We start from the raw sequence: 14,304 nt of genomic DNA, 5'->3' as shown, positions 1-14,304 counted from the left end.
TAGAGGTGTTGGGAAGTTTTGTGCTGTAGAGATGGGCTCTCATAAGGCAGAGGAAAAAAATCCTTTGAGTTGGCATTCTAGGTTGGCTGGCTGGCTGGTCAAGAAGCAATGTTTTGGTTGCTCTGGAGGTAGGCATCTGCTGTATCTTGCTAGGCTACACAGGGTTTGATCATGCAAGGTCTTGAGTGTTCTGGCCTGATCCAGAACACTTGAAAGCACACTACTAGTCCCACTGAAATCAACGTTAACTACAAGTTTAATGGCTTCTCTGCATTGGAGTCGGAACACTTAACAACTTGCAGGATTGTGCCATGGAGCGCTGCTTGAAGGGGTGGGGGAGCATTGGTGAAATAGAAGGCAGATTCTGCCCTGCATTCCTCCGCATTCTCTTCTACCTTGTTCATCTGTAGCATTGTGCCAGGGAGTTGAGAGTATGTGCTGGTGTCCATGACCTTTAAGTCACTTTGGGCCTGTGCAGTGGTAGTCAGTGGAAGGACTGACACCAAGTGTGCTAGCAGACTAACTTGCATTTTAATTCTTTCAGCTTGCAAGAGATTTTTGGGATCTGCCAAATGGATAGAATGTTGTAGAAATTGGCCTTCTGATGCTTCAATTCTATGTAGACTTGTACCTCTGCTTTAGGAGTAATAAGTACTCTAGAACAGTGGCTCTCAACCAGAGAGGGTATACGTACCCCTGGGAGTACACAGGGGTCTTGACCCAGGGAGTACATCAACTCATCTAGATATTTGCCTAGTTTTACAACAGGCTACATAAAAAGCACTAGTACTGACTAAAATTTCATACTGACAATGACTTGTTTATACTGCCCTATGTACAATACACTGAAATGTAAGTACAATGTTTTATATTTCAATTGACTTTTATATGGTAAAAATGAAAGAGGAAGCAATTTTTCGGTAATAGTGTTCTGTGATATTTTTGTATTTTTATGTCTTGTAAGCAAGTAGTTTAAGTGAGGTGATGCTAGGGGTGGGTACACAAGACAAATCAGGCTCCTGAAAGGGGTGCAATAGTCAGGAAAGGTTAAGAACAACTACTCTAGAAAGACTGTTAAATAGCAAGTCAGTATTTTTCCTTGCATCTTAAATGCTAGAAAAGAGGGGGAGAAATTCTATTTAGAAGATGATCTGAGCTTGTTTTGGAAACAGTTTTGAGTTGTCCCTCAACCTCCAATGTTTGTGGTTATGTTGGCTTTCTTCCTTCCAGGATATGCACATTTCCTACAATTTAAAAGTACTCGGTAGATCTGCTTGTATTTCCTCCTTTATTCACCTCTTACATGGCTTCTCAAAGCAGTGTAAGTAAGAGCAGGGTTGAATTTCACAAAGCCCATTGAGCATGCAAGCTTTAAGAGCCTGTATTGTAACTTAATCCTTCAAAGGCAGTCTTAATTGCTTTGCGAATGAGTGGTCTGTGGACTTTCCAGCCAGGTGGATAGTTCAACAGAGTTGGTGCTTTCTGCTGAAAACAAACAGTTCTGTGTCTTTACAGTGTCTGTGGGATAGCTATTTCCTCTAGGTAAAAGTTACTTCCCCAGCTAACAGATAACCCTGATAGTAATAAAATAAGTTGTCAGAAGTATTGCAAGCAGCAGGTTTATGGTCATCATTCTTCATGAAAAACACACTGCCCTCATCTTTCTCCCAATGAATAGGAGGGAATATTTCCCTGTGTTCTTTACACACACTCTCTGGAATCTTTAAACACTTGGCTTCCCCATTCTATTAATTATGCAAGATCTTGCTAAAAATGAGACTACAGTAATTCATCATTTCAACTTTGAAGCCTCTTAAATCCACTATTGTACTTTTCACCCTTTAACTAACGTTATTTGATAGGTGCTTTTTTAATAACTTATAGGTGCTTGGCACAGATAATTGAATTCAGCGTGGTTCAAACATCACAACCGAATAAGCCAGGCAATTGTTTCCTTTTTTTTTCGAAGGGTTGGCAGACATTAAGACATTGCAAAAGGCAGTGTAATTTCTCCAGATCTTAAAAGCAAAATCTAGAAGAGGATTTCTAGGATGCAGCATGTCTGACACACACTGTGTCTCTTCTGTTCATCTCCATGAACTGAAAAAATGTTAACATTTGCTTTTAACATGCCCCTCTAATTTAAATCATCTGTGGAATGAAAGTAGGCATAATCAGCAGTGAGCAACTCCTAGTGTTAGGGTCTCTCAAAGGATTGTCAGCCAAGCAACAAAAATGTAATCTGTCCACTTTAAAAACTCCTCCAGCTTTTGAAAGTTGTAACAATAGCATTACTGGTTGCTAGCTTTAGTTTGCTTATGGTATAGATGGCAGCATATGTATGGAGCTGAAAAGAACAGGTGTCCTATTAAAGTACATGGTTATTCATGATCTCGCTTTCTTTCATCTTTCCTCAAAGTTCATCTTTAATTTTTCACACTCCTTTCTCTAATTCTGCCTCAGATTAACTGCAGAGTGTCTGAATAATTTAAACTAAGCAAGGAGAATGTAATGAAACACTCTCTCTAAAATACCAAAGTGGAACTCATGAAGTGGTGGATTTTTAAACATAGTAGCAATTAAACTGTCCTTTGAAATTAGAATGTTTGGTAATATTGTAATTTAAAAATTCCTTGTGTGAGTGCATTCAACCATAAATATCTTCTTTTACATAAGAACAATGTTTTAACCCTTGTCTGTCTGTCGTCTTTAGTAGGCTGCCAAAAATTCATTTTTTAAATGTCTGTATTTGGCATAGATGTCAAGCAGTGGAGTCGGCAGTTTTAATTGCGTATATTGAAAGGCTTTGTAATGGGCAGAAATCTGGCAGTACTGTGCAGATCTGAAGTGAAAAACATGATACTTATGATCTGAGGTAGTTTTTCTGCTAGATGAATGGGGGGGAGGGGGAAGGGAATTCTGAAGGTATGGCTCTGTTCTTAAAGTGACTATGTAAATTGGCAACTTCTTACCAAAGGGGAGGCAGTGTGATCCAGTAGAATGAGCTTTGGATTAAGACTCAGTAAACCTGGATTCTGTTCCCAGCTCTGCCCCTCACCTACTAGGTGATCATGGCTTGGTACTTCCCTCTTTGTGGCTCAGTTTCCCAACCTGTAAAATGGGGATCATGGTACTGAGACTATCTTTGTAAAGCACTTTAAGATCTACTGATGAAAAGAGCTGTGTAAAAGCTAGATGGGTTTCAAATCCTATATTTACACATATTAGCTTTATTGGTTTGGCAGTGGTATAGCATAGTACTGAATTGTTAAGAACTTGTAACTACATTTTGGAAAGAACTCAGCTTTTGTTTCTCCAGAGGTCCGGCTGAGTTTGAAGGACTGGCAGTTAGGAAAAAACCTGAATCTGCTACTTGATGTGGAGTTGAGACATTAGACATGGAACATCCCTCTCCAATGATGCCATTTGAAGTCACTAGACAAGAACCACATGTTTGCACGAGTAAAGTTTTTTTGAGATTCTTCCACATTTGTCTCTGACTAACTTTCTCTTCGTTAAATTGAGCTTGTCTGTCTTAATTTTAAAACCAGTAGGTTCATGCGTTTGTTTGTCATTGCTTATTATTGGATGTGGGAAGTTCTGGTCTACTCACAAAGAGTTGTGTGTACTCTTCAAAAGGATGTCTCTGTCCTCTCTTTTAATTGTAGGAGTGTCAGTGCTGCATAGAATCTTTTTATATACTTCTATTGATATGAGTGGCACACTTCACAAATCAGTAAGGGTAGTTGTTGAACAATAGCTTGCACGCAACCTTACCCTTTATTAGATCCTGTTGAAGTGGGGAGAATGTTGGTCAGTGTCCTTGTCAAAATGTGCCATGGGATCTTAAACTTCCACCACAAATGGACAGAAGAGAGCTGTGCTTGAAATCCTGTTTAAGGGATAACAGTAATAGCTTAGTGTCCCTCCCAGTCCTTTGCTTATGTGAGGGCAATGGGAATGAGCTCAGGTCCTGTTATGAGGCTTTAACCCGATAGTCTTCTAGAACTCTGCTTGATTAGAAATTGGGGGGGAGAATACTAAAAATATTCTTAATGGAACTGGAGGACTCCTTTAAATTTGAAGTGACAGTACTGTTTCTCTGCCCTTTAGGCCCATCTAATCTACAACAAATGGGTGACTTAGTTATAATAAGGCTAAAAGTTAAAGTGCAGAAAGTATCTAATTGTGGCCCCATGATAAGGTAAAAACCCTGCACTGTCCCCCTAAAATGGTTAGAACCTGTCTGTGCTACAGCTGTGAACTGATAGAACAGTAATGTAGCTGGAGTCTGATGCAGACAAGGGCAAAACATGTTTTTTTGGAGGAATTTTCATGCACATTCCTGCCTTCTGACCAAACAAATCCTGATGGTCCCTTCTGAAGTGTCACTGACCTGTCAGTTATCTCTGTCTCTTCCCATTGGGCATGGTTTGCATAATCTCTGCATTGTGACCTGTAAAATCCAAAAGCATCAACTGCAAGCCACTAACAAGCTTTCATATACATAGTTATCTGACTCTTAACCTTACTGACCTATTCACTAAACTACTCCCAACTTTATAATCATAGAAACACTTACCAGAATGCTTCTGTAAGCATCTGTAAATGTTTTTGTAACTTAAAGGCGCAGCATTGCAATTTATGCAGATGCTAAAGTTAGTTTTGGTAGGAAATGGTATGCCATCAATTGCAGAGCACCCTCTTGAGTTTGATGGCATGTTATATAGCCCTTTCTAAATAAGCATGCAAGCAACACTTAATATTGAAATATTAGCCAAAAATGAGTTTGGAAGACAAGTAGCTTAGGTTAAATTTAAGGATCATGCTCACCCACCTCCCAAAAACAGAAACAAAAGATCCCCAACTCCTTGAAGCCTTTGTGCTATTCTCCAAACATTTCCTGACAAGAGGATTGTTTGTTTAAATAGTGTCAGTTACAGAGGAGTTAACTTTTCACCCCTGACTTTTTGTGCTCATGCTCTATGCAGAAATTGAATTCAAGGAGACAAAATTAGAACTTCTCCCCCAGCTGGGTAAGATAGAAAACAGGAAGAAGTTGAACTATTCTGAAGATGAACTTTTAAGATAACCTTATCTAGGATTTTTTCCTTACCTGCAAATTAAGCATTTCTGCTTCTTAATTGGCAACAGTTTTACAGTATTTCTTATGACACACAGATTCTTGTTGTAATTAATCTGAGAATCCAGTGCAACAGAGTATTTACTGAGACGTACCGTGCACAGGAAAAGCCAGCATACAGAGAACTAAAAAAATTGGTGAAGACTTGTTTCTTGCTGGCTCCCTGATTTGAATACACTGTGGGAATCTTTATTGTTGGTTTTCAGACGTGGCGGTGACACTGTAAATTTAGGTAACTTTTTCACTGGATTAAATACCATCCTTCAAATGTAGTTGCTGTTTCTTCCATAACTACATTTTAGAAACATAGTACTGAAGCCAAATCTTCTTTCAAGTATCCGTTCTCTTAATATCTGACTCTTACAGCAAACGTCGAGCAATGGATGCCATCCTTCTGCCTGTCACAAAACAATGCAGGAATCACAAGGATACCACTGTGAACTTTGTCCTCACTAAAACTTGTGTGTAATAGCTATTCATGTATTAATGATCAGGGCCTTGTTGCTATCCAATTTGACTGCTTTGACAGTTACATTGATTTAACGTTATAGAAAACCAAGTTCTGTTACGAAGGCAAACACCCCACATTGTTGGTACATTTGTTGAGAGATGATAGCTATGAGTGTTTCTTGGAAATATGTCAATTTATTTTTTTAAACAAACCAGCCTAATGAATTCCATTTTGTTTTCTTGAGCAATGGTTTACTACTGCAACCATCACATCATTCGCTAAATCGTCTGTTGGTATTGAGTCAGTTGCTGGATGTTTCATTAATATCTGTACCGTTGGGAGAAAGGATGGAAAAGGAGCATGGCAAAGGAATTAACATTGGAAATTTCTCTTGGTGTTTGATATGTGGGGAAAGTCTAAGAAGCAGATACCTCAATTGGAATAAATCTCTCACTGTTTATCTGGCTTTTCATTGACTGCAAATCCAGATGCTGCTGCTCTTGAAAAGGAAAAAGTATTGTACTCTGCTCTCATTCTGTTAATGTTGTCACAACTGACCGAACTGTGTGGTGCCAATTCACCATAGAAATGCATTTTGCTATCATTATATAGATAGGTTCTTCCCAATGAAATAAATGTAATTAGCACATGGCTAACACTGGTGCAGAGTGAGTCTGTTTTTACTCCCTTACTGCTAAATTTGACATCGTGATTCAAAAATCTCTGGAGACAAACTTCCCACTGGGATTTCTCATTTTATTACAACTCAGGCACTAGCTCTTTTATTTCTGTAATCTGTTCTGAAGTGCCTTAGCCCAGACCAGTTAACGCTCCATCCTCAGTACAGCGATAGGCAAGACTTCACCTGACTCCTATTTAGCTAAGGGAACTTACACTGGCATAGTTACTGTCTCATGGGGTTTGGAAAAATCCACACACCTGAGAGAGGTAGCTATCCCAACCTACTGCTCGGTGTAGACCGTACTAGGTCGATGGACAAATTCTTCCATCAAGCTAGCGACCACCTCTCGAGGTGAATTACCTACACTCATGGGAGAGCCTCTCCCGTGACTGACACAGGTAGTGTCTACGCTGAAGAGGTGCAGTGGCAGTTTAAGTGTAAATATGCCCGTAGACAACGGGTGGTGTCAACTGAAGCAGTCTGGTTATGTCATGTGGTGAGCTGTATTTCCATGATGAATGAATGGTTAAAGTCAAGCTGGTTGTTTTTTGGATGTGATTACCTAGACTTGTCCTCTTTAACGTCACTTAAAAATATTTTCATTGCTTTCCTTCTCTGAAAGGTCAGATCATAAACTGTCTTTGCTCGTATTCTGGACTTTTAGCTTTTTAGTGGACCAGCAGACAAGACAGATGGTGTTCTTAGATTTCAAGATTAGTCAGTGATCCCGTTGAAACACTTGCATTCTGTATTTTACCACTTTTTTTTTTTTTTTTCTTTTCCAGAGAATGACATTGATAAATATGTTGAACAAAGATAATTAAATAATTTTCAAGCCGTCTGTTACCTTCTTTAAGCCACTGAAATGTTGAAAGCAGCAGCTTCTTAACAGTTATACGGTAGCCAAAACACAAAGTTGTCAGAACAGACGTAAATTAACAGGTCAAAGAATATGAAGAAACAGCATCTAAAAGAAAAGTTTTACTAGACTGTAGAAAACTCGTAAATTTGTAGGGTGGAGAATACTTAAATATGTGTGGAGGGAAGCCAGCTCAAACTATTCCCATTTCCCAAATGTTCAGTGTTGGCTAATACCAGGCGATAATACACCTTTGAAAAAAGGCTTTTTTCATAGGGAAGATACACCCTTACAAACAGCAACTGCTCCACACACAATACCAAAGACTGCAAGTTTTGTTAAAACTTCAGGATTCCAAGTCCATGTCTATGCTGCAAACTTCAGTCGATGTACATTGTTGTACAGCTGCCAAAGTTTGTATATTGCTCAAGCACATGCATGCTTGGTTTCTTGCGTCAGTGCAGCGTGTGCTCATCGGGAGTGCGCTTGCATGAATGCAAAGTGCAGTAGGTTTCCCAATATGCCATGTGCTGCTGTCCAGCTCATTGCCTTTTGGGACCGTTGCAATGTTTTGTTGGGTCGTAATGATTTGCCCAGAGAATTTTGGGAGCTAGTTCAAGTACCCAGCATGCAACTTTCTTCATCCCATAATATATTCCACTTATAATGATTTATGCACTTTCTTTTTTTAACCTCTCAAATCCACGCGGTGCTTTTCAGTCTGTGCATCACAGAAGCATAAAGCCCACGGAGCTCTATACTATTCTCATGAATGTTGCAAATACAGGACATGCAATTCTACTGCATTTGCAGACCTTCAGGAAGTACCTCAATAACCAGGATCAAAACGAAGAAGAGGAGGATACCTTCAAGGAGAGTTTGTTGATGGACATGGTGAAGAAAAACTGTAGGTTGCTGGTGATCGCCACAGTGGACTGCTGCTTCTGGGTGTGAGAAACAGGCACTGACTGGTGGGATTGCATTATAATGCAGGTTTGGGACAATGAACAGTAGCTGCAGAGCTTTGAATATGCGACAGGCCATATTCCTGGTTTATGTGCTGAGTTTGTCCCAACTCTCCAGTTCAGGGATACCAGAATGAGATGCAATGACAGTGGAGAAGCGAGTAGCGATCACACTGTGGCGCTTGTAATGCCAGATTGATTTCCTCTGACCGGCAGCATTTTGGAATTGTTTCATGCAAGTGTGTAGGGCCATTAATCATCTCCTGCTAAGCAGAACTGTGACTCTTAGCAATGTGCAAGCAATAGTGGATGGATTTGCAGCAACCAAGTTCCTGAACGTGTAGTGGGGTGATAAATGAAAAGCATTATCCTTACTTTGGCATCAGCCCACCTTGCTACTGAATAGATCCACAGACAGGGATATTTTTCCATAGTTGTGCAAGCACAAATGGATCACCAGGGACACTTAACTGTTATCTGTGTGAGCTGGTCAGGGAAGGCACATGATGCTCACATCTTTAAGAACACGACGGCTGAGAGAGCTGAAAACTGAGACATTCTTTCCTGACTAGCGGCTCACCATTGACAATGTGGAAATACCCAATAGTGATTTTTGGGGAAACCAGCCTACCCATTGATACCTCATAAAGCCATAGTACACACTATATTTGGATAGCACCAAGGAAAGATTCATCTACTGGCTGGATAGGTGCAGAATGCTGGTGGTGGTTACTCACTAAATTAGATCTCTGTGGAAAAAATCCAAAAAAATGGCTACAGGTGTATATTGTCTACTGAATAATGTGTGAGGCAAAGCAAGAAAAGTTGTCATGAGTGGAGAGGCTGTCGGCTGAATTTGGACAGCCCATGCCCAATATGGAGCACCATGCATTTGGGGGAGGCTTTAAAGGTTCATTTTCACAGTTAGCCACAGTGGTGTTCTCTCCTGCAGTCTCAGATAATTTAAATTACATGTCTTTTGTTTTTTGCTGGTATCTGTTTTGTTGAGCCTGTTTGAACACTGTAAAGACTCCTGGCCCTGGGCTTTTCCTGCTGCTCTGATCTGAGTGGTGCTTCATGTGCATTTACAAGTACTATTTTATTTCTTGGCTGCTGGTGTATATTCTGTAATATTTGTTGTGAACTAATGAAAAGACATTGATTCTCCAAAAACAGAACTCTTAAAAATTTAGTTTGCAAAATCAAAGTGCAGACAAATACATGTCTTATAAATTTCTAATATAACTTAAGAGTGAAACTTTTAAAATTACTATTGAAAAGGAAGTAAATATGTCTGTTTGTGAAAACAAAATGGTAGTTCAGTGTAGTCTGTGGCTACGCATTCACCAATTTGGTTTTCTCAGGTCGGTACCGGTATGTAAAGCTGTAGTTTCCTTGCTTTCCCCCCCCCGCATGCCGTGGTAGGGGTAAGGATGTGGGCCGTAATGCCACGTGATGTGTTGGGGAGCAGTGATCATGCAGTTCTCCAGTGACTGCAAAGGCTGTCTGCAATGTTTGGACCTGTAGGTCAACCAGGTTCTGGAGTGTTTTGGTTTTGCTGTCTGAAGAGACCCATTACCTTCTGGTGCATTTCTCGCTCCTTGTCGTGCTGGGACTCCTGGGCCTTTTGCATGTTCTTCATTTTGTGTTGTGTTTTTGTTTTGTTCCTTGCTGTCAGTAGTGTTGTCCCTGCAAGCCGCAAGTCCCTGCAAGCCCTTTGACCACAGAAAATTCCTAGGTTGTCATCGTCCTCTTTCTCATCAAGTGAGGGGTTCTGCAGATGTGAAGGGTTCATCCTTTACAGTCACCATGCCAGAAGTTGCTAATAAAAACAGACAGATGTACCATTGGATTTACAGTCACAACAGAAAGGGAAAGACATTTCAAAACTTCCTTCCCATACTCCCATAAAAACTTTTAATTAGAGGTGCTTATTGACACTTCAGCTTTGGAGTGCCTTGGGATAGCACCGCTCTCCAGCTCCAACCCTGGGAAGAAAAGGCCTAGCAGGGGAGGTTTCCTGTTGCATGAAGCTATAAAATTCTGGCCTCCATTCCATGGCTATGTGGTTAGGGCAATGGCAGTGAATGCTGGCAGCCCAGATGTGAGGATTTTAGCTGACATCTCCCTAGACACAGGCACAGAGCAAAGCTCTTCCTGGTATCTTAAAGCCACCTGGGTACATATGCTGCTAGCCTGTTTGCTTCAGTGATGCCAGCTGAACTTGCAGAGTGGCATGGGAAAGTGTCCTATCATGGAAGAAGAAACAAGGCTGTCAACCCTAGAAACCCGCAGGAGAGGATAGCAGAGTGAAAGTCGTCATCGTCGTGGTGTCGTTTTTCCCCCCCCCCCTCCCCTCCCCATTGAGTGCTCTCAGGAGGATTCACATAAACAAAGTGCTGCACCTAACCCAACAGAGGAATAAAAAGCACATGCCAACTGCACCTGTTTATTGTACCACTACCTCTTCTTATGTGAGCAAAAGAATGAAAAGTCAATACCTAAATCTTATGATGGGGAGGGACTGGGCAGCATCTTTAGGTTTGAATATGGTTAGGAAAAATGCATGCACATGCTTTTGCAAGGTTTCTTCCTCCTCTTTGGGCTTGTCCATGCTCACCTGGCAGGACTGGCTCGACTGTGGTGGAGTCTTGAACAGGTCAAAACCCTGGTCATATGTTTGTTGGTACTCTGCCACTAAACAACAGCAAATTCTGGGCATGCCAATAACTTTCTGGTAAATGCTTTGGTAACCCCAGCTGCTCACATTTTATCTGTCTTGTGTCCATTGTTCTTCTATTCTGCTGAAATTCGATTCTGCTTTGTCAAGAAATTAAGACTTCAATATGCATAGTCAAAAAAACTTTGCTAAGAGATTTAGTTGTTTGAAACAATTTTCTTTATATGAAGAAAAACACTGAACCTTGATAGCTAGAAATGTAGCCAGGCTTCCTATAAATTGTTTGGGCTGGAATAATGCACTGTGACTAACTTTTTAAAAAAAAAATTTCTTTAATCAACAGAGTTGTCCAATAAAAGATATTATCTCACCCATTCTGTCTGTCTCTCTCAGGAAAAAATGAGCTACTCTTTGGTATTAAAATTGAGTCTATGGCTATTGAAACCAAACACTTGATCTGAGTGTATTGGATTCTGTTCTGGGACCAGACGTAGTTTATATAGACCAGTGTTTCTCAACCTTTTTGATACCAGGGACTGGCTCGTTGTCTTCCTAAACTGTGTCAAGAAGATCTCAGGGACTGGCACTGGTCCATAGACCGATTGTTGAGAAACACTGGGTATAGGCCACCTTAAATCCCAGAATAAAAAAATTGTGGACTCTCATTGGTGGGTTTTTTTTTTATTTCTATAAAACAATGGGAAAAAAGTTGCATTCTCTTTTTTTATTTTAAAAAAAAAAAAATCGTTACTGGTCGGGGATATTTTTATAATCCTCCAATGAGGTTTGCTCCAGGTTTCAAAAGGCTACTTCCCTGTCCACAGCATGTGGCTGTTGAGTTTGGAATGTAGTTTCTTGCTTCCTCTCTTTAGAAAGGCATGAGAATCAACCATCCATAACAGGACTTGGTTAGCTGTCTTTGTAAGCTGCTTTTTGGTATGGAGTTTTCTTAGTTTCCAGATATATGCACCCCTCTGAGGCTAATTGTCATGCTATTTTCTTCTGATAAGTAGAATCTCTTCAAGGAATGTCTCCTTTCAGTGAGGAAGGCAGGCATGTGGGGCAGTCACTATCCTGGGTTTGAAGGTTGGTGTCTTAGTCCCTCTTAATGCTGTCCATTAAAGATTATAAAGCAATTTCATGGTGGTAGGATAGTTACAGCAGGTAAATCTGCACAATGGCTATTAGGCAATAGGATTTAATCAGGTACAAAGGATTCCATTACACATTTCAGCAAGCCACCAGTTCCTATAAGCCAGTGTTCCACCAAGTGTTAAGTGAGGATACAGCTTGTAAAATGACTAAAACCTGGTCTACACTACAAAGTTAGATTGATCTAAGTATGTTACTTAGGACTGTGGGAAACTGCATACCCTGTGTGATGTAGTAGAGTGGACCAAAGCCCTGGTGTAGATACTGCTGGGATCACAGAAGAATTCTTCTATCTCCCATCTCTTGTAAAAATGGATTTTACTACAGCAGTAGAAGAACTTTTCTGTGATTGTAGTAAGTGTGTATGCTACAGCAGCACAGCTGCAGCATTTCTAGTGTAGACATACCGTAGGTGTTAATAGTTCTACCAGAGTATGTGTTTTCTTACAAATGCTTCTCTAAGACCTAGTTCACACATTTTAATTTAGGGTAATAAGCTATCCTATTATAATCCTTTTTATACCAGTATAACTGCGTCAGCCCTATAGGGTAGTGCCTCTGTTTCTAAACAGATGTTAAGTGGCACAGACTGTATAAACAAGCTGACACTTTGTACAAGATGTACATTGTTACTGAAATGTCAGTTTCCCATCCATTGAATACACATCCCATTCTGATTTGAGTACAGCAACTTCTACCTTCTTACCTTGTGGCCACATCTAAACTAGGAAAAATGTGTTTGGCTGAAAAATGTGGTGAACCCTTCATCACACTTCCCTTGTCTATTCTGGGTGCAGAATCCTATTTAAAATCTCTTTATATTAATAAAATAGATCGTGTTGGAACTAGACAGAACATGTAACTTGATTTTGCAGTATGGCATTCCCTTTTATAGATGAAGACAGAACTACATGTGAGGCCTTGGTGTTTGAGTAATATAAAAACTTTACACATGATATATGAGGTAGAAAACATTAGTCAAATAAAATATAAGGGGCTCTTTAACATTAAACTACTCACATCTGAAAACACCCCAAATTGTAAAACTTTAAAGATTTAAATTCTAACCACTCACCATTAATGCCACTTCTCTGCATTTTTTTTTCCTTGCATAATGAAAATAAACTATTTTCTTTCTAATCAATGTTCTCCTTTCTGCGTGCTACCTCAACTATGCAATATTTTGGTTTTAATGCTTTTTAATTAAACAAAACTCTCTTCTCCAAAAGACATAGCAAAGTGTAGGTGCTCTATGGAATGTGTGTGCACACAAAAAAAATAAAATGATCATGGAGACCGTTCTTAGCTTTATGTCTTAAGAAATACAGTACAGAACCTGACTTTGGTGCAAAATTTGACCTGACAATATCCCTTGTCAGTTATTCCTTGTGGTAGTTTTTCCACTAAGTCTGGACAGTGTTGGAGTTCTCTTATGGAAAGCAATACTTAAATTGTGCACTGTAAATTCTGGTTTAACCCAGCAATAACTAAGGAAAGTGAATGAATGACTCGAATGTATTAGAAGATAATTGACTTTCAAAACACATTGGCACTAATGCCCAAGCACTTACCATAGCAGGTGGCAGATGTTGGTTTGGGCATTCTAGCACTGAAACACACATACTTATTTTAATACCTCTCTCCTCCTGTTGTGTTCCTGTAGGAACTGAAACTGCCTGTCTATAAGGCCCATTCACCACAGATTGGGATGCGCCGCTACTTTACTGACCTCTTGACTGTCCTCAGCTGCCGCTGTAATCTTTGCCCTACGGCACGGCACCTTGCCGTCTACTTGCTGGACCTCTTTATGGATCACTATGATATTACTGTCAAGCAACTGTATGTCATTTCGATTGCCTGCCTTCTCCTAGCAAGTAAGTTAACTGCTGCTTATTAACATGTTTGTTTGTTTTTTTTCTGATCAAGCAGAAGGTTGCTTTGTTTATGTAACACACACACTTCTATTCTCCATTCAATTATTCAGGGAATAATTTTAATGTAAGAATACCTCTCCTAGAATTGGTCAGTTTGGATCTGAAATTGTGCAATGCTTGGCTTCCATGAAGACCAAAGGCGAGCTGGGACCAGTCAGTACATTGGAGAATAGGACCTCCTAATGTCTGAACTGAAGGTGGCTACCAAAGCACTCTATGGCAGCAGTAGGTGCTTGCCAGTGTACCTCTGAACCATATTAAGAGTTTAAAGCAGCTTTGTTTAGTAACCAAATAAAGAACAAGTTGAAGTGTTAAACTCTTGCATTTCAGGGAAATTAAGAAGCCATCTTTAAAAATGTGATTTTTTCCTTGGCAAGGAAGTTCAGGGTTCCTGGCCGATAGCTCTACATAAATCCTAAACACTTGCACTATTGGAGA

The 14,304-nt window shown here is 40.0% G+C and overlaps 1 protein-coding gene across 3 annotated transcripts in view; it reads left to right on the top strand.

The window, feature by feature from the left end:
• The window catches only part of CCNJL (cyclin J like), a 40,604-nt gene that overhangs the window by 4,251 nt on the left and 22,049 nt on the right, over positions 1-14,304 (top strand). For 2 of the 3 annotated variants that reach the window (XM_067566561.1, XM_067566560.1), the window contains exon 3: positions 13,596-13,806. In XM_067566561.1, the coding sequence (XP_067422662.1) occupies positions 13,596-13,806 (211 nt within the window). Of the gene's footprint in view, positions 1-3,319; positions 3,485-13,595; positions 13,807-14,304 lie in introns of those variants that run through there. The other variant, XR_010923330.1, reaches the window with a different exon arrangement.

Source organism: Emydura macquarii, unplaced genomic scaffold (genome assembly GCF_026122565.2).
Source record: "Emydura macquarii macquarii isolate MOO-44397 ecotype Brisbane River unplaced genomic scaffold, CSIRO-AGI_Emac_v2 contig_2768, whole genome shotgun sequence".
NCBI lineage: Eukaryota > Metazoa > Chordata > Testudines > Chelidae > Emydura > Emydura macquarii.
The sequence above is the reverse complement of the archived record's forward strand: the minus strand, read 5'-3'. Positions and strand labels throughout refer to the sequence as shown.